General features: G+C 48.3%; 1 protein-coding gene across 5 annotated transcripts in view; it reads left to right on the top strand.

Moving 5' to 3' along the window:
* The window catches only part of LOC137325085 (choline transporter-like protein 5), a 355,604-nt gene that overhangs the window by 304,141 nt on the left and 27,207 nt on the right, over positions 1-24,256 (top strand). For all 5 annotated transcript variants that reach the window (XM_067989790.1, XM_067989793.1, XM_067989791.1 and 2 more), the window contains 6 exons: positions 56-187; positions 13,700-13,799; positions 14,606-14,698; positions 16,696-16,783; positions 17,829-18,091; positions 20,161-20,255. In XM_067989790.1, the coding sequence (XP_067845891.1) occupies positions 56-187; positions 13,700-13,799; positions 14,606-14,698; positions 16,696-16,783; positions 17,829-18,091; positions 20,161-20,255 (771 nt within the window). The remainder of the gene's footprint in view (positions 1-55; positions 188-13,699; positions 13,800-14,605; positions 14,699-16,695; positions 16,784-17,828; positions 18,092-20,160; positions 20,256-24,256) is intronic.

Below are 24,256 nucleotides of genomic sequence, written 5' to 3'. Positions count from 1 at the left end.
ACAGAGTCTTTTTCCTGTCTGTTATTTTAAGCCTCTGTTTTTCTCCTGGTTTCAGGGATCTGGCACTGTTACTGGGAGTACAGCAGCCTGAAGGGGAAGCCTGGTAGCGACATCGCCATCTATGACATTGGCTTCCAGACGGACTTCAGGGTGTATCTACAGCTCAGGCAGACGTGGCTGGCCTTTAGTAAGTCTTAAAGCCTTACCGGGTGTGTTAATGGTAAACGTTTAACGTTGGTGCGAAGTAATTTCAGCTCAAAAGAAAGTAAAGGGGTGAAATTGGTCTTCCGATAGAGTGCGAAACGGGCGTTACGTTAGGGTGTGTTAAAGGGTTGAGTTAAGATATGTTGGGAGGCTACGTTAGGGTGTGTTGGAGGGTTGAGTTACGATATGTTGGGAGGTTACGTTAGGGTGTGTTGGAGGGTTGAGTTACGATATGTTGGGAGGTTACGTTAGGGTGTGTTGGAGGGTTGAGTTACGATATGTTGGGAGGTTACGTTAGGGTGTGTTGGAGGGTTGAGTTACGATATGTTGGGAGGTTACGTTAGGGTGTGTTGGAGGGTTGAGTTACTATATGTTGGGAGGTTACGTTAGGGTGTGTTGGAGGGTTGAGTTACGATATGTTGGGAGGTTACGTTAGGGTGTGTTGGAGGGTTGAGTTACGATATGTTGGGTGGTTACGTTGGGGTGTGTTGGAGGGTTGAGTTACGATATGTCGGGAGGTTACGTTCAGGTGTGTTGGAGGGTTGAGTTACGATATGTTGGGTGGTTACGTTGGGGCGTGTTGGAGGGTTGAGTTAAGATATGTTGGGAGGTTGCGTTGGGGTGTGTTGCAGGGTTGAGTTAAGATATGTTGGGAGGTTACGTTGGGGTGTGTTGGAGGGTTGAGTTACGATATGTTGGGAGGTTACGTTCGGGTGTGTTGGAGGGTTGAGTTACAATATGTCGGGAGGTTACGTTGGGGTGTGTTGGGGGGTTGAGTTACGATATGTTGGGAGGTTACGTTCGGGTGTGTTGGAGGGTTGAGTTACTATATGTCGGGAGGTTACGTTCGGGTGTGTTGGAGGGTTGAGTTACGATATGTCGGGAGGTTACGTTCGGGTGTGTTGGGGGGTTGAGTTACGATATGTCGGGAGGTTACGTTAGGGTGTGTTGGAGGGTTGAGTTACGATATGTCGGGAGGTTACGTTAGGGTGTGTTGGAGGGTTGAGTTACGATATGTCGGGAGGTTACGTTGGGGTGTGTTGGAGGGTTGAGTTACAATATGTTGGGAGGTTACGTTGGGGTGTGTTGGAGGGTTGAGTTATGATATGTTGGGAGGTTACGTTAGGGTGTGTTGGAGGGTTGAGTTACGATATGTTGGGAGGTTACGTTCGGGTGTGTTGGGGGGTTGAGTTACGATATGTTGGGAGGTTACGTTAGGGTGTGTTGGAGGGTTGAGTTACGATATGTTGGGAGGTTACGTTAGGGTGCGTTGGAGGGTTGAGTTACGATATGTTGGGAGGTTACGTTAGGGTGTGTTGGAGGGTTGAGTTCGGGGGTGTTGGGAGGTTACGTTAGGGTGTGTTGGGGGGTTGAGTTACGATATGTTGGGAGGTTACGTTCGGGTGTGTTGGGGGGTTGAGTTAGGGTGTGTTGGGAGGTTACGTTAGGGTGCGTTGGGGGGTTGAGTTAGGGTGTGTTGGGAGGTTACGTTAGGGTGTGTTGGAGGGTTGAGTTAAGATATGTTGGGAGGTTACGTTCGGGTGTGTTGGGGGGTTGGGTTAAGATATGTTGGGAGGTTACGTTAGGGTATGTTGGGGGGGTTGAGTTAGGGTGTGTTGGGAGGTTACGTTAGGGTGTGTCAGAGGGTTGAGTTATGATATGTTGGGAGGTTACGTTAGGGAGTGTTGGAGGGTTGAGTTACGATATGTTGGGAGGTTACGTTAGGGTGTGTTGGAGGGTTGAGTTACGATATGTTGGGAGGTTACGTTAGGGTGTGTAGGAGGGTTGAGTTACGATATGTCAGGAGGTTACGTTAGTGTGTGTTGGAGGGTTGAGTTACGATATGTTGGGAGGTTACGCTAGGGTATGTTGGGGGGGTTGAGTTAGGGTGTGTTGGGAGGTTACGTTAGGGTGTGTTGGAGGGTTGAGTTACGAAATGTCGGGAGGTTACGTTGGGGTGTTTTGGGGGGTTGAGTTAAGATATGTTGGGAGGTTACGTTGGGGTGTGTTGGGGGGTTGAGTTAAGATATGTCGGGAGGTTACGTTAGGGTGTGTTGGAGGGTTGAGTTACGATATGTTGGGTGGTTACCTTGGGGTGTTTGGAGGGTTGAGTTACGATATGTCGGGAGGTTACGTTCAGGTGTGTTGGAGGGTTGAGTTACGATATGTTGGGTGGTTACGTTGGGGCGTGTTGGAGGTTTGAGTTACGATATGTTGGGAGATTACGTTGGGGTGTGTTGGAGGGTTGAGTTAAGATATGTTGGGAGGTTGCGTTGGGGTGTGTTGCAGGGTTGAGTTAAGATATGTTGGGAGGTTACGTTGGGGTGTGTTGGAGGGTTGAGTTACGATATGTTGGGAGGTTACGTTCGGGTGTGTTGGAGGGTTGAGTTACGATATGTCGGGAGGTTACGTTCGGGTGTGTTGGAGGGTTGAGTTACGATATGTCGGGAGGTTACGTTCGGGTGTGTTGGGGGGTTGAGTTACGATATGCCGGGAGGTTACGTTAGGGTGTGTTGGAGGGTTGAGTTATGATATGTTGGGAGGTTACGTTAGGGAGTGTTGGAGGGTTGAGTTAGGGTGTGTTGGGAGGTTACGTTAGGGTGTATTGGAGGGTTGAGTTACGATATGTTGGGAGGTTACGTTAGGGTGTGTTGGAGGGTTGAGTTACGATATGTTGGGAGGTTACGTTAGGGTGTGTAGGAGAGTTGAGTTACGATATGTCGGGAGGTTACGTTAGGGTGTGTTGGAGGGTTGAGTTAAGATATGTTGGGAGGTTACTTTCGGGTGTGTTGGAGGGTTGAGTTACGATATGTTGGGAGGTTACGTTGGGGTGTGTTGGAGGGTTGAGTTACGATATGTTGGGTGGTTACGTTGGGGTGTGTTGGAGGGTTGAGTTACGATATTTCGGGAGGTTACGTTCAGGTGTGTTGGAGGGTTGAGTTACGATATGTTGGGTGGTTACGTTGGGGCGTGTTGGAGGGTTGAGTTACGATATGTTGCGTGGTTACGTTGGGGTGTGTTGGAGGGTTGAGTTACGATATGTCGGGAGGTTACGTTCGGGTGTGTTGGAGGGTTGAGTTACGATATGTTGGGAGGTTACGTTGGGGTGTGTTGGAGGGTTGAGTTAAGATATGTTGGGAGGTTGCGTTGGGGTGTGTTGCAGGGTTGAGTTAAGATATGTTGGGAGGTTACGTTAGGGTGTGTTGGAGGGTTGAGTTACGATATGTTGGGAGGTTACGTTAGGGTGTGTTGGAGGGTTGAGTTACGATATGTTGGGAGGTTACGTTGGGGTGTGTTGGAGGGTTGAGTTACAATATGTTGGGAGGTTACGTTGGGGTGTGTTGGAGGGTTGAGTTATGATATGTTGGGAGGTTACGTTCGGGTGCGTTGGGGGGTTGAGTTCCGATATGTTGGGAGGTTACGTTAGGGTGTGTTGGAGGGTTGAGTTATGATATGTTGGGAGGTTACGTTAGGGTGTGTTGGAGGGTTGAGTTACTATATGTTGGGAGGTTACGTTAGGGAGTGTTGGAGGGTTGAGTTAGGGTGTGTTGGGAGGTTACGTTAGGGTGTATTGGAGGGTTGAGTTACGATATGTTGGGAGGTTACGTTAGGGTGTGTTGGAGGGTTGAGTTACGATATGTTGGGAGGTTACGTTAGGGTGTGTAGGAGAGTTGAGTTACGATATGTCGGGAGGTTACGTTAGGGTGTGTTGGAGGGTTGAGTTAAGATATGTTGGGAGGTTACTTTCGGGTGTGTTGGAGGGTTGAGTTACGATATGTTGGGAGGTTACGTTGGGGTGTGTTGGAGGGTTGAGTTACGATATGTTGGGTGGTTACGTTGGGGTGTGTTGGAGGGTTGAGTTACGATATTTCGGGAGGTTACGTTCAGGTGTGTTGGAGGGTTGAGTTACGATATGTTGGGTGGTTACGTTGGGGCGTGTTGGAGGGTTGAGTTACGATATGTTGCGTGGTTACGTTGGGGTGTGTTGGAGGGTTGAGTTACGATATGTCGGGAGGTTACGTTCGGGTGTGTTGGAGGGTTGAGTTACGATATGTTGGGAGGTTACGTTGGGGTGTGTTGGAGGGTTGAGTTAAGATATGTTGGGAGGTTGCGTTGGGGTGTGTTGCAGGGTTGAGTTAAGATATGTTGGGAGGTTACGTTAGGGTGTGTTGGAGGGTTGAGTTACGATATGTTGGGAGGTTACGTTAGGGTGTGTTGGAGGGTTGAGTTACGATATGTTGGGAGGTTACGTTGGGGTGTGTTGGAGGGTTGAGTTACAATATGTTGGGAGGTTACGTTGGGGTGTGTTGGAGGGTTGAGTTATGATATGTTGGGAGGTTACGTTCGGGTGCGTTGGGGGGTTGAGTTCCGATATGTTGGGAGGTTACGTTAGGGTGTGTTGGAGGGTTGAGTTATGATATGTTGGGAGGTTACGTTAGGGTGTGTTGGAGGGTTGAGTTACTATATGTTGGGAGGTTACGTTAGGGTGTGTTGGAGGGTTGAGTTACGATATGTTGGGAGGTTACGTTGGGGTGTGTTGGAGGGTTGAGTTACAATATGTTGGGAGGTTACGTTGGGGTGTGTTGGAGGGTTGAGTTATGATATGTTGGGAGGTTACGTTCGGGTGTGTTGGGGGGTTGAGTTCCGATATGTTGGGAGGTTACGTTAGGGTGCGTTGGAGGGTTGAGTTAGGGTGTGTTGGGAGGTTACGTTAGGGTGTGTCAGAGGGTTGAGTTATGATATGTTGGGAGGTTACGTTAGGGAGTGTTGGAGGGTTGAGTTAGGGTGTGTTGGGAGGTTACGTTAGGGTGTATTGGAGGGTTGAGTTACGATATGTTGGGAGGTTACGTTAGGGTGTGTTGGAGGGTTGAGTTAAGATATGTTGGGAGGTTACGTTAGGGTATGTTGGGGGGGTTGAGTTACGATATGTCGGGAGGTTACGTTCAGGTGTGTTGGAGGGTTGAGTTACGATATGTTGGGTGGTTATGTTGGGGCGTGTTGGAGGGTTGAGTTACGATATGTCGGGAGGTTACGTTCGGGTGTGTTGGGGGGTTGAGTTACGATATGCCGGGAGGTTACGTTAGGGTGTGTTGGAGGGTTGAGTTATGATATGTTGGGAGGTTACGTTAGGGTGTGTTGGAGGGTTGAGTTAGGGTGTGTTGGGAGGTTACGTTAGGGTGTATTGGAGGGTTGAGTTACGATATGTTGGGAGGTTACGTTAGGGTGTGTTGGAGGGTTGAGTTACGATATGTTGGGAGGTTACGTTAGGGTGTGTTGGAGGGTTGAGTTACAATATGTTGGGAGGTTACGTTAGGGTGTGTAGGAGGGTTGAGTTACGATATGTCGGGAGGTTACGTTAGGGTATGTTGGAGGGTTGAGTTACGATATGTCGGGAGGTTACGTTCAGGTGTGTTGGAGGGTTGAGTTACAATATGTTGGGAGGTTACGTTAGGGTGTGTAGGAGGGTTGAGTTACGATATGTCGGGAGGTTACGTTAGGGTGTGTTGGAGGGTTGAGTTAAGATATGTTGGGAGGTTACTTTCGGGTGTGTTGGAGGGTTGAGTTACGATATGTTGGGAGGTTACGTTGGGGTGTTTTGGGGGGTTGAGTTAAGATATGTTGGGAGGTTACGTTGGGGTGTGTTGGGGGGTTGAGTTAAGCTATGTCGGGAGGTTACGTTAGGGTGTGTTGGAGGGTTGAGTTATGATATGTTGGGAGGTTACGTTCGGGTGTGTTGGGGGGTTGAGTTCCGATATGTTGGGAGGTTACGTTAGGGTGCGTTGGAGGGTTGAGTTAGGGTGTGTTGGGAGGTTACGTTAGGGTGTGTCAGAGGGTTGAGTTATGATATGTTGGGAGGTTACGTTAGGGAGTGTTGGAGGGTTGAGTTAGGGTGTGTTGGGAGGTTACGTTAGGGTGTATTGGAGGGTTGAGTTACGATATGTTGGGAGGTTACGTTAGGGTGTGTTGGAGGGTTGAGTTAAGATATGTTGGGAGGTTACGTTAGGGTATGTTGGGGGGGTTGAGTTACGATATGTCGGGAGGTTACGTTCAGGTGTGTTGGAGGGTTGAGTTACGATATGTTGGGTGGTTATGTTGGGGCGTGTTGGAGGGTTGAGTTACGATATGTCGGGAGGTTACGTTCGGGTGTGTTGGGGGGTTGAGTTACGATATGCCGGGAGGTTACGTTAGGGTGTGTTGGAGGGTTGAGTTATGATATGTTGGGAGGTTACGTTAGGGTGTGTTGGAGGGTTGAGTTAGGGTGTGTTGGGAGGTTACGTTAGGGTGTATTGGAGGGTTGAGTTACGATATGTTGGGAGGTTACGTTAGGGTGTGTTGGAGGGTTGAGTTACGATATGTTGGGAGGTTACGTTAGGGTGTGTTGGAGGGTTGAGTTACAATATGTTGGGAGGTTACGTTAGGGTGTGTAGGAGGGTTGAGTTACGATATGTCGGGAGGTTACGTTAGGGTATGTTGGAGGGTTGAGTTACGATATGTCGGGAGGTTACGTTCAGGTGTGTTGGAGGGTTGAGTTACAATATGTTGGGAGGTTACGTTAGGGTGTGTAGGAGGGTTGAGTTACGATATGTCGGGAGGTTACGTTAGGGTGTGTTGGAGGGTTGAGTTAAGATATGTTGGGAGGTTACTTTCGGGTGTGTTGGAGGGTTGAGTTACGATATGTTGGGAGGTTACGTTGGGGTGTTTTGGGGGGTTGAGTTAAGATATGTTGGGAGGTTACGTTGGGGTGTGTTGGGGGGTTGAGTTAAGCTATGTCGGGAGGTTACGTTAGGGTGTGTTGGAGGGTTGAGTTACGATATGTTGGGTGGTTACGTTGGGGTGTGTTGGAGGGTTGAGTTACGATATTTCGGGAGGTTACGTTCAGGTGTGTTGGAGGGTTGAGTTACGATATGTTGGGTGGTTACGTTGGGGCGTGTTGGAGGGTTGAGTTACGATATGTTGCGTGGTTACGTTGGGGTGTGTTGGAGGGTTGAGTTACTATATGTCGGGAGGTTACGTTCGGGTGTGTTGGAGGGTTGAGTTACGATATGTTGGGAGGTTACGTTGGGGTGTGTTGGAGGGTTGAGTTAAGATATGTTGGGAGGTTGCGTTGGGGTGTGTTGCAGGGTTGAGTTAAGATATGTTGGGAGGTTACGTTAGGGTGTGTTGGAGGGTTGAGTTACGATATGTTGGGAGGTTACGTTAGGATGTGTCAGAGGGTTGAGTTATGATATGTTGGGAGGTTACGTTAGGGTGTGTTGGAGGGTTGAGTTACAATATGTTGTGAGGTTACGTTAGGGTGTGTTGGAGGGTTGAGTTACGATATGTTGGGAGGTTACGTTGGGGTGTGTTGGAGGGTTGAGTTACAATATGTTGGGAGGTTACGTTGGGGTGTGTTGGAGGGTTGAGTTATGATATGTTGGGAGGTTACGTTCGGGTGTGTTGGGGGGTTGAGTTCCGATATGTTGGGAGGTTACGTTAGGGTGCGTTGGAGGGTTGAGTTAGGGTGTGTTGGGAGGTTACGTTAGGGTATGTTGGGGGGTTTGAGTTAGGGTGTGTTGGGAGGTTACGTTAGGGTGTGTCAGAGGGTTGAGTTATGATATGTTGGGAGGTTACGTTAGGGAGTGTTGGAGGGTTGAGTTAGGGTGTGTTGGGAGGTTACGTTAGGGTGTATTGGAGGGTTGAGTTACGATATGTTGGGAGGTTACGTTAGGGTGTGTTGGAGGGTTGAGTTAAGATATGTTGGGAGGTTACGTTAGGGTATGTTGGGGGGGTTGAGTTACGATATGTCGGGAGGTTACGTTCAGGTGTGTTGGAGGGTTGAGTTACGATATGTTGGGTGGTTACGTTGGGGCGTGTTGGAGGGTTGAGTTACGATATGTCGGGAGGTTACGTTCGGGTGTGTTGGGGGGTTGAGTTACGATATGCCGGGTGGTTACGTTAGGGTGTGTTGGAGGGTTGAGTTATGATATGTTGGGAGGTTACGTTAGGGTGTGTTGGAGGGTTGAGTTAGGGTGTGTTGGGAGGTTACGTTAGAGTGTATTGGAGGGTTGAGTTACGATATGTTGGGAGGTTACGTTAGGGTGTGTTGGAGGGTTGAGTTACGATATGTTGGGAGGTTACGTTAGGGTGTGTTGGAGGGTTGAGTTACGATATGTTGGGAGGTTACGTTAGGGTGTGTTGGAGGGTTGAGTTACAATATGTTGGGAGGTTACGTTAGGGTGTGTAGGAGGGTTGAGTTACGATATGTCGGGAGGTTACGTTAGGGTATGTTGGAGGGTTGAGTTACGATATGTCGGGAGGTTACGTTCAGGTGTGTTGGAGGGTTGAGTTACAATATGTTGGGAGGTTACGTTAGGGTGTGTAGGAGGGTTGAGTTACGATATGTCGGGAGGTTACATTAGGGTGTGTTGGAGGGTTGAGTTAAGATATGTTGGGAGGTTACTTTCGAGTGTGTTGGAGGGTTGAGTTACGATATGTTGGGAGGTTACGTTGGGGTGTTTTGGGGGGTTGAGTTAAGATATGTTGGGAGGTTACGTTGGGGTGTGTTGGGGGGTTGAGTTAAGCTATGTCGGGAGGTTACGTTGGGGCGTGTTGGAGGGTTGAGTTACGATATGTTGCGTGGTTACGTTGGGGTGTGTTGGTGGGTTGAGTTACTATATGTCGGGAGGTTACGTTCGGGTGTGTTGGAGGGTTGAGTTACGATATGTTGGGAGGTTACGTTGGGGTGTGTTGGAGGGTTGAGTTAAGATATGTTGGGAGGTTACGTTAGGGTGTGTTGGAGGGTTGAGTTACGATATGTTGGGAGGTTACGTTAGGGTGTGTCAGAGGGTTGAGTTATGATATGTTGGGAGGTTACGTTAGGGTGTGTTGGAGGGTTGAGTTACGATATGTTGGGAGGTTACGTTGGGGTGTGTTGGAGGGTTGAGTTACAATATGTTGGGAGGTTACGTTGGGGTGTGTTGGAGGGTTGAGTTATGATATGTTGGGAGGTTACGTTCGGGTGTGTTGGGGGTTTGAGTTCCGATATGTTGGGAGGTTACGTTGGGGTGTTTTGGGGGGTTGAGTTAAGATATGTTGGGAGGTTACGTTGGGGTGTGTTGGGGGGTTGAGTTAAGATATGTCGGGAGGTTACGTTGGGGTGTGTTGGAGGGTTGAGTTAGGGTGTGTTGGGAGGTTACGTTAGGGTATGTTGGGGGGGTTGAGTTAGGGTGTGTTGGGAGGTTACGTTAGGGTGTGTCAGAGGGTTGAGTTATGATATGTTGGGAGGTTACGTTAGGGAGTGTTGGAGGGTTGAGTTATGATATGTTGGGAGGTTACGTTAGGGTGTGTTGGAGGGTTGAGTTACGATATGTTGGGAGGTTACGTTCGGGTGTGTTGGGGGGTTGAGTTAGGGTATGTTGGGAGGTTACGTTAGGGAGCGTTGGAGGGTTGAGTTAGGGTGTGTTGGGAGGTTACGTTAGGGTGTGTTGGAGGGTTGAGTTAGGGTGTGTTGGGAGGTTACGTTAGGGTGTGTTGGAGGGTTGAGTTAGGGTGTGTTGGGAGGTTACGTTAGGGTGTGTTGGAGGGTTGAGTTACGATATGTTGGGAGGTTACGTTCGGGTGTGTTGGGGGGTTGAGTTAAGATATGTTGGGAGGTTACGTTCGGGTGTGTTGGGGGGTTGGGTTAAGATATGTTGGGAGGTTACGTTAGGGTATGTTGGAGGGTTGAGTTAGGGTGTGTTGGGAGGTTACGTTAGGGTGTGTTGGAGGGTTGAGTTACGATATGTCGGGAGGTTACGTTCGGGTGTGTTGGGGGGTTGAGTTACGATATGTCGGGAGGTTATGTTAGGGTGTGTTGGAGGGTTGAGTTACGATATGTTGGGAGGTTACGTTAGGGAGCGTTGGAGGGTTGAGTTAGGGTGTGTTGGGAGGTTACGTTAGGGTGTGTTGGAGGGTTGAGTTCGGGTGTGTTGCGTGGTTACGTTGGGGTGTGTTGGAGGGTTGAGTTACGATATGTCGGGAGGTTACGTTCAGGTGTGTTGGAGGGTTGAGTTACGATATGTTGGGTGGTTACGTTGGGGCGTGTTGGAGGGTTGAGTTAAGATATGTTGGGAGGTTACGTTGGGGTGTGTTGGGGGGTTGAGTTACGATATGTTGGGAGGTTACGTTCGGGTGTGTTGGAGGGTTGAGTAACGATATGTCGGGAGGTTACGTTCGGGTGTGTTGGAGGGTTGAGTTACGATATGTCGGGAGGTTACGTTCGGGTGTGTTGGGGGGTTGAGTTACGATATGTCGGGAGGTTATGTTAGGGTGTGTTGGAGGGTTGAGTTACGATATGTCGGGAGGTTACGTTAGGGTGTGTTGGAGGGTTGAGTTATGATATGTTGGGAGGTTACGTTAGGGTGTGTTGGAGGGTTGAGTTACGATATGTTGGGAGGTTACGTTCGGGTGTGTTGGGGGGTTGAGTTAGGGTATGTTGGGAGGTTACGTTAGGGAGCGTTGGAGGGTTGAGTTAGGGTGTGTTGGGAGGTTACGTTAGGGTGTGTTGGAGGGTTGAGTTAGGGTGTGTTGGGAGGTTACGTTAGGGTGTGTTGGAGGGTTGAGTTAGGGTGTGTTGGGAGGTTACGTTAGGGTGTGTTGGAGGGTTGAGTTACGATATGTTGGGAGGTTATGTTCGGGTGTGTTGGGGGGTTGGGTTAAGATATGTTGGGAGGTTACGTTAGGGTGTGTTGGAGGGTTGAGTTAGGGTGTGTTGGGAGGTTACGTTAGGGTGTGTTGGAGGGTTGAGTTACGATATGTTGGGAGGTTATGTTCGGGTGTGTTGGGGGGTTGAGTTAGGGTGTGTTGGGAGGTTACGTTAGGGTGTGTTGGAGGGTTGAGTTACGATATGTTGGGAGGTTACGTTCGGGTGTGTTGGGGGGTTGAGTTAAGATATGTTGGGAGGTTACGTTCGGGTGTGTTGGGGGGTTGGGTTAAGATATGTTGGGAGGTTACGTTAGGGTATGTTGGGGGTGTTGAGTTAGGGTGTGTTGGGAGGTTACGTTAGGGTGTGTCAGAGGGTTGAGTTATGATATGTTGGGAGGTTACGTTAGGGTGTGTTGGAGGGTTGAGTTACGATATGTTGGGAGGTTACGTTAGGGTGTGTTGGAGGGTTGAGTTACGATATGTTGGGAGGTTACGTTAGGGTGTGTAGGAGGGTTGAGTTACGATATGTCAGGAGGTTACGTTAGGGTGTGTTGGAGGGTTGAGTTAAGATATGTTGGGAGGTTACGTTAGGGTATGTTGGGGGGGTTGAGTTAGGGTGTGTTGGGAGGTTACGTTAGGGTGTGTTGGAGGGTTGAGTTACGATATGTCGGGAGGTTACGTTGGGGTGTTTTGGGGGGTTGAGTTAAGATATGTTGGGAGGTTACGTTGGGGTGTGTTGGGGGGTTGAGTTAAGATATGTCGGGAGGTTACGTTAGGGTGTGTTGGAGGGTTGAGTTACGATATGTTGGGTGGCTACGTTGGGGTGTGTTGGAGGGTTGAGTTACGATATGTCGGGAGGTTACGTTCAGGTGTGTTGGAGGGTTGAGTTACGATATGTTGGGTGGTTACGTTGGGGCGTGTTGGAGGGTTGAGTTACGATATGTTGGGAGGTTACGTTGGGGTGTGTTGGAGGGTTGAGTTAAGATATGTTGGGAGGTTGCGTTGGGGTGTGTTGCAGGGTTGAGTTAAGATATGTTGGGAGGTTACGTTGGGGTGTGTTGGAGGGTTGAGTTACGATATGTTGGGAGGTTACGTTCGGGTGTGTTGGAGGGTTGAGTTACGATATGTCGGGAGGTTACGTTCGGGTGTGTTGGAGGGTTGAGTTACGATATGTCGGGAGGTTACGTTCGGGTGTGTTGGGGGGTTGAGTTACGATATGCCGGGAGGTTACGTTAGGGTGTGTTGGAAGGTTGAGTTATGATATGTTGGGAGGTTACGTTAGGGAGTGTTGGAGGGTTGAGTTAGGGTGTGTTGGGAGGTTACGTTAGGGTGTATTGGAGGGTTGAGTTACGATATGTTGGGAGGTTACGTTAGGGTGTGTTGGAGGGTTGAGTTACGATATGTCGGGAGGTTACGTTAGGGTGTGTTGGAGGGTTGAGTTATGATATGTTGGGAGGTTACGTTGGGGTGTGTTGGAGGGTTGAGTTACGATATGTCGGGAGGTTACGTTGGGGTGTTTTGGGGGGTTGAGTTAAGATATGTTGGGAGGTTACGTTGGGGTGTGTTGGGGGGTTGAGTTAAGCTATGTCGGGAGGTTACGTTAGGGTGTGTTGGAGGGTTGAGTTACGATATGTTGGGTGGTTACGTTGGGGTGTGTTGGAGGGTTGAGTTACGATATTTCGGGAGGTTACGTTCAGGTGTGTTGGAGGGTTGAGTTACGATATGTTGGGTGGTTACGTTGGGGCGTGTTGGAGGGTTGAGTTACGATATGTTGCGTGGTTACGTTGGGGTGTGTTGGAGGGTTGAGTTACGATATGTCGGGAGGTTACGTTCGGGTGTGTTGGAGGGTTGAGTTACGATATGTTGGGAGGTTACGCTGGGGTGTGTTGGAGGGTTGAGTTAAGATATGTTGGGAGGTTGCGTTGGGGTGTGTTGCAGGGTTGAGTTAAGATATGTTGGGAGGTTACGTTCAGGTGTGTTGGAGGGTTGAGTTACGATATGTTGGGAGGTTACGTTCGGGTGTGTTGGAGGGTTGAGTTACGATATGTCGGGAGGTTACGTTCGGGTGTGTTGGAGGGTTGAGTTACGATATGTCGGGAGGTTACGTTCGGGTGTGTTGGGGGGTTGAGTTACGATATGTCGGGAGGTTACGTTAGGGTGTGTTGGAGGGTTGAGTTACGATATGTCGGGAGGTTACGTTAGGGTGTGTTGGGGGGTTGCCTTCAATGGAAAAGAAAATTGGTTGTGATGTAAAACCACGATTCTCTATTCTTTGTTTCGCACTTTGGCCAAAGACCAACTTCCTGCCCCCCATGTTGTTCTATAGATAAAGAGGGAGGCCGGGACAGTTACGACCTGGGGGCTGCTACCAAATGTCTCCCAACAACCAAATAATTACTGGATTGGACAAGGTCCTGAGAGCTTCCTTCACACATGGGACCGTTCACCTTCAAGGCTGCGCATTAATGGGATAAACAGCTGGCAGCCAGATCCTGATCTGATTTCTCTTGCTCCCTGGTGTACTAACGTCAAGCTGCGAATGACCCTTCCAAGAGGGCGATACCATGTTTCCAAAGTCCCCAGGTGGTCTAAGGAGCTTGATAAACTTCCAATGGAATGTTTCTAGTATAGGAGAGAATAAATACTGACACCAGACTCTGCTAACATTGAACATTAGCTGTCAGGACCTGGTCATAGTCAGGTCCGTGTGCACTTTAACAAGGGATATCAATTGCAGTATAACTTCAGTCTCAGTGACGTTCTATTAAAATGCACGCTTTTCCAGTTCTTTGTATTTCTTTTCTTAAACCAGGGCCTCTGTTGTATTTTTCAGTGATCATTCTCTGCATTATTGAAGTGATCATCATACTGATGCTGATTTTCCTCCGAAAAAGAATTTGTATTGCAATTGCATTCCTCAGGGAAGGGAGCAAGTAAGTGATTGCTGGGATTGTTTGAGGATTGAAAGTGTAGTAGCCTTGCTCTATAAGTGTTTTCATGATCTTAACAACCTTCCAATTTACCCTAGCAACCCTCAAATGTACCCTAACATAATCACGCCGATATATCTTAACTTAACCCTCTGACATACTTTAAGATAAGCCTCCAATGCAACCTGACTTAACCCTCCAAAGTACTCTAACTTAATCCTTTCCAACATATCCTAACATAACCCTCCAACGTACCCTGACGTAACCCTCCAACGTACCCTAATGTTAGGATATAATGGAGGGTTAAGTTAGGATATAACGGAGGGTTAGGTTAGGATATAACGGAGGGTTAGGTTAGGACATATAGTTTTGAAGATGTACTTCAGAACATGGATTTAAAAATACGGAGCAAGTTACTCATCAATATAAGATAGTCACTAATAAACCCAATAAGGAATTCAGGAGAAACTTCTTTACCCAGAGAGCGGTGAGAATGTAGATCTCGCTACCACAAGGAGTAGTTGAGGACTAGTGTAGATGCATTTAAGGGTAATCTAGATAATCACATGAGGGAGAAAGAAATAGAAGGGATAGTGATAGGGTGAGATGAAGTAGGGAGGGAGGAGGCTCGTGTGGAGCATAAACACTGACATGGACCAGTTGGGCCGAATGGCCTGTTTCTATGCTGTAAAAATTCGATGTAATTCTTCGTAATTGTGGCTTAGTTATTTCAGACCATTTATGATTTTGTTAAAATTATTAAGGAGTGTGGTGATTTATGCATCTCACTGTTTATTTTTCGTCATCAGGGCCATAGGATATATCATGTCCACTCTATTCTACCCCATCATCACCTTTCTGCTCCTAGCGATCTGTATTTCCTATTGGGCTGTCACCGCTATGTATCCTTTGAGATAACACTGCTGCGTTGCTATCGATCTCCCAACGCTGAAGGCTAATTATCCGGCCTGTACTGTAAGGCTCCGTTTCCAATGATCTGCTGACAGTTTCAGGTCACGGTCAGCTGACCTGAAATGTACAAAGGAATCAAAGTACATAACGGCTTCCGGGTATATATGTTCGTTAAAACTGTTTAAATGTACAATTTGTACTTGAAAAGGGTGCAGAGGAGATTTACTAGAATGGTACCAGGGGGATGAGGGACTTCAGTTATGTGGAGAGACTGGAGAAGCTGGGGTTGTTCTCCTTTGAGCAGAGAAGGTTAAGGGGAGATTTAATAGAGGTGTTCAAAATCATGAGGGGTTTTGATAAAGTAAATAAGGAGGAATTATTTCCACTGGCAGGAGGGTCGGTAACCAGAGGACACAGATTTAAGATAATTCATAGAATCATAGAAAGATTACAGCACGGAAGGAGGCCATTTGGCCCGTCGAGTCCGTGCTGCCTCTATGCAAGAGCAATCCAGCTAGTCCCATTCCCCTGCCCTATCCCCGTAGCCCTGCAATTTTTTCCCTTCAAGTACTTATCCAGTTCCCTTTTGAAAGCTATAATTAAATATGTCTCCACCACCCCCTCGGGCAATGCATTCCAGATCCTAACCACTCGCTGTGTAAAAAAGTTTTTCCTCATGTCATCTTTGGTTCTTTCGCCAATCACCTTAAATCTATGTCCTCTGCTCCTTGACCCTTCCGCCAATGGGAACAGTTTCTCTCTATCTACTCTGTCTAGACCCTTCGTGATTTTGAATACCTCGATCAAATCTCCTCTCAACCGTCTCTGTTCCAAGGAGAACAACCCCAGCTTCTCCAGTCTATCCACGGAACTAAAGTCCCTCATCCCTGGAATCATTTGAGTAAATATTTTCTGCCCCTCTCTAAGGAATTCACATCTTTCCTGAAGTGCGGTTCCCAGAACTGGACACAATACTCCAGTTGTGGCCGAACCAGTGTTTTATAAAGGTTCATCATAACTTCCATACTTTTATACTCTCTGCCTCTATTTATAAAGTCCAGGACCCTGTATGCTTTTTAACCGCTTTCTCAACCTGCCCTGCCACCTTCAACGATTTGTGCATATATACCCCCAGATCTCTCTGTTCCTGTACCCCTTTTAGAATTGTGCCCTCTAGTTTATATTGCCTCTCCTCGTTCTTCCTACCGAAATGTATCACTTTGCAATTTCCTGTGTTGAATTTCATCTGCCACGTGTCCACCCATTCCACCAGCCTGTCTATATCCTCTTGAAGTCTATCACTATCCTCCTCACTGTTTACTACCCTTCCAACTTTTGTATCATCTGCAAATTTTGAAATTGTGCCCTGTACACCCAAGTCCAAGTCATTAACATATATCAAAAAAAGCAGTGGTCCCAGCACCGACCTCTGGGGAACACCACTGTACACCTCCCTCCAGTCCGAAAAACAACCTTTCGCCACTACTCTCTGCTTCCTGTTATTTAGCCAGTTTTGTATCCATGCTACTGCCCCCTTTATTCCATGGGCTTCAATCTTGATGACAAGCCTATTATGTGGCACTTTATCAAACGCCTTTTGAAATAATTGACAAAAAAAAGAGGGGAGATGAGGAGAAATTTTTTTACGGAGCGAGTTGTTACGATCTGGAATGAACTGCCTGAAAAAGTGTTGGAAGCAGTTTAAATAGTAACTTTCAAAAGGTAATAGGATATATATTTGAAAAGGAAAAAAATTGCAGGGCTATGGGGAAGAGTTGGGGGGAGTGGGATTAATTGGAGAGCTCTTTCAACGAGCCGGCACAGGCACGACGGGGCGAATGGCCTCCTCCTGTGCTGTATCAGTCTATGAAAAGCTTAATGTATCTCCATTAGAGTTCTATCATCGTACTTTAAAATGAAACGCTTGACAATTTATTGACACAGTCGGAAAGAGAAAAAAGACATTTCTTTAACGTGACATGTGCAGATTTCTGTCAACCTCCGGTGAGGCTGTGTACAAAGTGATGACCAATCAGGGTCATTGCATATATGCAAATAGAACGTGCAATCCTGAGGTAAGCACTCTGGTTCCAGATTGTGGACGTGTTGGGAAATGGGATGGAGGGGAAAGCTCAGGCTGTGTTGTCCGTGCCGTGTGTTAAGTCACCTCCTTCGGTCACCTTTTCTTGGGTCTCCCCTCCCGTGGTTGTGAGCCTCTTGTCACGACACCAGGAGCGAGGCCGATGGAGTGTCTATCGAAGTCTAAAGGGGGTGGGGATTTTCGACTCGGCACTAAGAGGGGGGGGAGGAAGGTGGCAGAAAACGGCCCGTTGTGTCAGTTTGCGCCCGCATTCGGCACCTCGAAAGGGTTCTTGACCTGGTAGCACGGGGACGACCTCTCCCCATCCGTTGTGCGGGGAGACGTGAAGGCAACGGGCCGTACTGCCTGTGCAACGTAACTAAGCAACCGCCTTCCCCCATCCCCGACAAACAAAATGCCACATCTGCCATCACTTCACTGCGGTATCGTAAATGGCTTTGCTTCGTTCGAACGTTCACTTTGAATAATAACGTCTCTGGAATACGGTAGTGTAGCGGTTATGTTACTGGCCTGGTGATCCAGAGGCCTGGCCAGGCCTGGTGATCCAGAGGCCTGGCCTGGTGATCCAGCAAATGTGAGTTCAAATCCCGCCACGGGAATTTGAGCTCAATTTTTAAAATATCGGGAAATAAAAATCTGCTCCCAGTAAAAGTGACAGCGAAGCTGTCGGATTGTCGTAAAAACCCAACTGGTTCACTAATGTCCCTTTAGGAAAAGAAACCTGCCGTCCTTACCCGGTCTGGGCCTACATGTGACTCCAGCCCCACAACCAATGTGGTTGACTCTTAACTCCCCCTCTGAAGAGGCCGAGCGAGACACTCGGTTTGTACCAAACCCGCTACAATTGCAGTGGTTCAAGAAGAAGGCCCATCACCACCTTCTCAGGGCAATTTAGAGGTGGGCAATAAATGCCGGCCCTGCCAGCGACGCCCACATCCCCAGAATGAATAAGCGGACTTATTTTCTAAGCATGACGAGATGGCTGTAACCTGACGACCTTTGGCCTTTTCCCCCGACAGGTATTTAACACGAGCAACGTCACCAAGCTGTGCCCGGGCGCTCAATGTGCCTTTGCTTTCTACGGCGGAGAGAGTCTTTACCACAAGTACATCTTCATCCTTCAAATCTGCAACCTCTTTGTCTTCTTGTGGCTGGTGAACTTTGCGATCGCGCTGGGGCAGTGCACGTTGGCTGGTGCCTTTGCCTCCTATTACTGGGCGTTTAAGAAGCCGGCGGATATGCCAGCGTTCCCTCTGCTGGCTTCGTTCGGCCGTGCCCTGAGGTAAGACCAAGGGTCGCCAGCTCTGGTTGGACGTATTCCTGGAGGTTTCATCACATCGTCCCTCGCCTCCAAACGCTCCGCCCCCACACACTCCCGCCATTGGTCACCCGACACGTCCATCCTCACGATGCCCCGCCCCCTCCAGCACTCCCGCCATTGGTCGCCCGACACGTCCATCCTCACGCTGCCCCGCCCCCACACACTCCCGCCATTGGTCGCCCGACACGTCCATCCTCACGCTGCCCCGCCCCCACACACTCCCGCCATTGGTCGCCCGACACGTCCATCCTCACGACGCCCCGCCCCCACACACTCCCGCCATTGGTCGCCCGACACGTCCATCCTCACGATGCCCCGCCCCCTCCAACACTCCCGCCATTGGTCGCCCGACACGTCCATCCTCACGCTGCCCCGCCCCCACACACTCCCGCCATTGGTCGCCCAACACGTCCATCTTCACGCTGCCCCGCCCCCACACACTCCCGCCATTGGTCGCCCGACACGTCCATCTTCACGCTGCCCCGCCCCCACACACTCCCGCCATTGGTCGCCCGACACGTCCATCCTCACGACGCCCCGCCCCCACACATTCTCGCCATTGGTCGCCCGACACGTCCATCCTCACGACGCCCCGCCCCCACACACTCCCGCCATTGGTCGCCTGACACGTCCATCCTCACGACGCCCCGCCCCCACACACTCCCGCCATTGGTCGCCCGACACGTCCATCCTCACGCTGCCCCGCCCCCACACACTCCCGCCATTGGTCGCCTGACACGTCCATCCTCACGACGCCCCGCCCCCACACACTCCCGCCATTGGTCGCCCGACACGTCCATCCTCACGACGCCCCGCCCCCACACACTCCCGCCATTGGTCGCCTGACACGTCCATCCTCACCCCGCCTGGAGACTCCAGGACAATCCTGCCCCCCCCCTGTATTTATAGGCCCGATTTTGGGCGGGATTGCAGGGGAAAATCCAGCCCTAGAAAGTTTGTTCTTCTCTATAAAAGGGAGAAGCAGTTTTCGGTTCCAAGGTTTATTACTCTGTCAGTAGGTGGCAGAATTTACTGATATGTTTTACAGCCAAACAACTTTTATTAAAGACTGAGAAACCAAGGTCAAGAGTCAAGACCCAGGGTGAAGGGGCAAGGGTCAGGGCGAAGGGGCAAGGCCCAGGGCGAAGGGGCAAGGCCCAGGGCGAAGGGGCAAGACCCAGGGTGCAGGACCAAGGCCCCTGATAAAGGACCCAAAGTCATGATGAACCTTTATAAAACACTGGTTCGACCACAACTGGAGTATTGTGTCCAGTTCGGGCACCGCACTTTAGGAAGGATGTGAAGGCCTTAGAGAGGGTACAGAGGAGATTTACCAGAATGATTCCAGGGATGAGGGACTTTAGTTACGTGGATAGACTGGAGAAGCTGGGGTTGTTCTCCTTGGAACAGAGATGGTTGCGAGGAGATTTGATAGAGGTATTCAAAATCATGAAGGGTCTAGACAGAGTAAATAGAGAGAAACTGTTCCCATTGGCAGAAGGTTCAAGAAGCAGAGGACATAGATTTAAGGTGATTGGCAAAAGAACCAAAGGCGACATGAGAAAAAACCTTTTTACACAGCGAGTGGTTCTGATCTGGAATGCACTGCCCGAGGGGGTGGTAGAGGCAGATTCAATCATGGCCTTCAAAAGGGAACTGGATAAGTACTTGAAATGAAAAAATTGCAGGGCTACGGGGAAAGGGCGGGGGAGTGGGACCAGCTGGATTGCTCGTGCATTGAGCCGGCACGGACCCGATGGGCCGAATGGCCTCCTTCCGTGCTGTAACTTTCCTATGATTTTATGAAAGCTAAAAACAGTGAAAGAGTCGAGATAAATCAGGAAGTGGTGATTCGGTGACGCCAACCTTGGGTTTTAAAGGCCGAAAGATTGCAGGAGGAAGAGGGGAGGAAAGAGTTCTACAGTTTTCAGGTCCTGGGAAGAGTTTGAGTTTGAGATTTGATATAAGTACAATTGTTTTAGCTGCGATTGACGGGTAACAATCATTCTGAATCTGTGTCATTGTTTCAGGTACCACACGGGTTCACTGGCATTTGGCTCCTTAATTCTTGCCCTCATCCAACTCATAAGAATCATCTTAGAATACTTGGACAATAAACTTAAAGGTGAGTTTGTAAAAAAAAACCTCTCGTTTGAGATGCTAGTCATGGAATGCATGCTACGAAATTTGCGTTTTTCGTCTGCAGTGCGGCTCTTCCGGAGCCTCCCTCAGGTGTTGTTTGGAGCTCCCCTCTCCCCGGCCCCCCCACTCTTTGTAATGGATGTTGCCCCTAATTCTGGCGGCAAAGCTCCCAGCGGGGAGGGAGGGAGGGAGGGAGGGAAGGAAGGAAACCTCACTCTGGGATCTTCAAGCAGACAATGCGATTAATGTTAAGACAATCTAAAGAGTCTAAATGGGGTGGAGGAACAGAGGGATCTGGGGGTATGGATATACAAACCACTAAAAGTAGCGACACAGGTTGATAAGGCCATAAAAAAAAAGCAAACCAAACACTGGGGTTCATTTCTAGAGGGATAGAACTGAAAAGCAGAGAAGCTATGTTCAACTCGTATGGAACCTTGGTTAGACCACACTTGGGGGTAAATTTTAACTAAGAGCCGGGGAGAAGATTGGTGTGGTGGGGGGAACCAGGGAGAAGATTGGGGAGCGGGGCGGGGGGGGCTAAAGAAGAAATTGGAGGTCTGCTGAAGAGCCGGAATTAGGTGGGGTCCAAAATCGGGGGGTGGGGGCATCATCGGGAGGTTGGGGGTGTTGGCCGATCGCGGGGGTCCTGTCGGCCAGGGGTGAGCTTGTTGGGCCTGGGTGAAACCACTCCTGCTCCTCTGGGCCCACCAGCAGTGCAATAAAGGCCCTCACTCACCTCATGCATCCGGCCCTTCCCACCTGCTTTCACCTGACATGAATCGGAAGTGATGGGAAATCCCAACAGTTCAGGTTAAATTCATTTAACTTTTGCAATACACAAAATATTAACCTCAAGTATCTCAATGAGGTACGTTGCCTTTTTAAGTATCGACCCGCCGGCTTTAAGTGAGGGTGGGATTTCCTAGTGTCTGCTCTCCACACGAGGACAAACCCCCCCCAGGGTTAGACCCAGAAGCAGGCGGGTTCGAGCCGGGATGCGGTCCTGCTCTGAAAACCAAACATTTTTAGTCCGCACCCGTCCCCAACCCATCCGTCCTGGTGGATTAAAATTCACCCCTTGGAGCACTGTGCACAGTTCTGGTCTCCATATTATAAAAAGGATATCAAGGCACTGGAGAAGGTGCAAAAAAGATTTACTAGGATGAGATCAGATGGTTATACCTATCAGGAAGGATTGAGCAGGCTGGAGCCTGTTTCTGTGCTGGTAATTCTATGTCATTCGACTTAATCAAACACATTTACAATAGGGACATAAATTTTGTAATGCTGTTCGAACTCTCGCGGAGTCAAGACCAAGTGTAACCTTCAGGTGAAGTGGGGTTAAAGGGCAGGAGTTAATTGGGTCACGGTCTGTAGATATAGTTCAGTCCCCATCCATATTCATACATTCGGTACTTATTTTTTATATTTCCATTATAAATTCCTATGTCCACATTTATAATGGGAACTGCTTGTGTAAAGGTCTACAGGAAGGCTAGATTACTGGCAGAGGGGGCGGAGTGGCCTTTGTGATGAAGGATGAAACTACTTCAATAATAAGAGAGGATATAACAAGAGTTACATGAGCAGTGGAGACTTTATGGGTAGAATGAAGAAATAGAAAAGGATTTAAGACTGTAGTGGGAGTTGTGTATAGGCCCCCTGATAGCAGTTGTGAAGTGGCAGAATGTATAAATGCAGAGATTAGACAAGCATGTCGCAAAGGCAGAGTGGTTTTAATGGGGGATTTTAACTTTCACATAGATTGGGATAAGCAGACGAACTCATGTGAGAAAAGTAACGAATTTCTTGGGTGTGTTCAGGACAGCTTTCTGCAACAATATGTCCTAGAACCAACAAGGGGGCAGGCCATATTAGATTTAATTATGAGTAATGAGCCAGATTTAGTTAACAGCCTAACGGTGCGTGAACATTTATCTAATAGCGATCATAGTATGATCGAGTTCAATGTTGTGTTTGAAAGGGAGAAACCCGTAACAGCTACTAAGATTCTAAATTTAGGTAAGGCCGACTTCAATGGGATGAGACAGAGACTGTCCACAGTAAACTGGGCAAATCTGTTAATGGGTAAAATGACAATTAGTGGGAGGTGTTCAAAAAAGAATTTAATGTGATACAGAACCAGTTTATGGCCCTAAGGGGCAAGAACTCCACTTGCCAAAAAAAAACAGTCGTGGACAAGAGGCGAGGGACAACATAAAACTAAAAGAAAAATGCAAAAAAATAGCACAGATCCTGGCGACTGGGAGAGATACAAAGAACAGCAAAGGGTGACAGAACAGATAGTAAGAGCTACAAAAAGGGAGTATGAAAAGAAACTTACAAGGGATATCAAAATCAACTCATTTCTACAATTATATTAGGAAAAAGAGGGTTGTCAAGAGCAGTGTGGGCCCCTTTAAAAACTGATGATGGTGATATTGTAAATGAAAATAAGGAAATGGCGGACATGTTAAATCATTACTTTGCGTCAGTATTTACAGTGGAGGAAGAGGATAGCATGCCGGACATCCCAAGGAAACTAATTTTGAATCAGGGATGGGGACTCACTATAATTAACGTGAGCACTTTAACAGTAATGAAGAAAATAATGGCACTAAAGAGTGACAAATGCCCAGGATTTCCATCCCAGGGTTTTGCAGGAAGTAGGTGAGGACACTGCAGATGCCCGAACTATAATCGTCCATAGTTCTCTCAATTCAGGAACCATTCCTTTAGAATGGAAATTTGCACATCACTCCGTGATTCAAGAATGGTGAGAGGGGGAAACCAGGAAATTATAGACCAGTTAACCTAACATCTGTTGTCGGGAAATTACTAGAGTCTATAATCAAGGATAGAGTGACTGAACATCTTGAAAATTTTCAGCTGATCAGAGAGAGCCAGCATGGATTTGTAAAGGGTAGGTCATGGCTAATGAACCTGGTTGAATTTTTTGAAGAGGTGATTAAAGTAGTGGACAGGGGAATGTCTATGGATGTTGTTTATATGGACTTCCAGAAGGCATTCGATAAAGTCCCTCATAAGAGACTGTTAGATAAAGTTGAAGCTCATGGAATTGAGGGCAAATTATTGACCGGGGAATGCAGGGTAGATTTACTGGAATGATACCTGGACACCAAGGGTTAAATTATGAGGAAAGATTACACAAACTAGGGTTATATTCCCTGGCATTTAGAAGATTAAGGGGTGATTTGATCGATGTTTCAACAAAAATAAGGGGAACTGATAGGGTAGATAGAGAGAAACTATTTCCGCTAGTTGGGGAGTCTAGGACTAGGGGACATAGTCTAAAAATTAGAGCCAGGACTTTCAGGAGTGAAGTTAGGAAACACTTCTACACACAAAGGGTGGTAGAAGTTTGGAACTCTGTTCTGCAAACTGAATTGTTAATTTTAAATCTGAGATTGATAGACTTTTGTTAACCAAAGGTATTAAGGGATGTGGGGCTAAGGCGGGTATATGGAGTTAGGTCACAGATCAGCTATGATCTCATTGAATGGTGGAACAGGCTCGAGGGGCTGAATGGCCAACTCCTGTTCCTATGTTCCTATGTAAACTTGTCACGCTGTAATTACACCCTCCTACCGGTGGTGGTGCTGCAGTATCCTGGGGGGGGGTGGTGTAATTACATTGGGACAGATTTAGATTGGCAGCTTTCATTATAAACGTGGGCATAGGAATTTATAGTGAGAAAAATTTGACAGGGAATGTGTGCAGATTATGTGGGGTTTTGATAGGGTAAATAAGGAGAAATAGTTTCCACTGACAGGAGGGTTGGTAACCAGAGGACACAGATTTAAGGTAATCGGAAAAAGAAACAAAGGGGAGATGAGGAGAATTTTTTTTACGCAGCGAGTTGTTCTGATCTGGAATGTGCTGCTTGAAAGGGCGGTGGAAGCAGATTCAATAATAAACTTCAAAAGGGAATTGGATAAATACTTGAAAGTGGGAAAATTT

The sequence above is a fragment of the Heptranchias perlo genome, chromosome 9 (genome assembly GCF_035084215.1).
Source record: "Heptranchias perlo isolate sHepPer1 chromosome 9, sHepPer1.hap1, whole genome shotgun sequence".
Lineage (NCBI taxonomy): Eukaryota > Metazoa > Chordata > Chondrichthyes > Hexanchiformes > Hexanchidae > Heptranchias > Heptranchias perlo.
The sequence above is the reverse complement of the archived record's forward strand: the minus strand, read 5'-3'. Positions and strand labels throughout refer to the sequence as shown.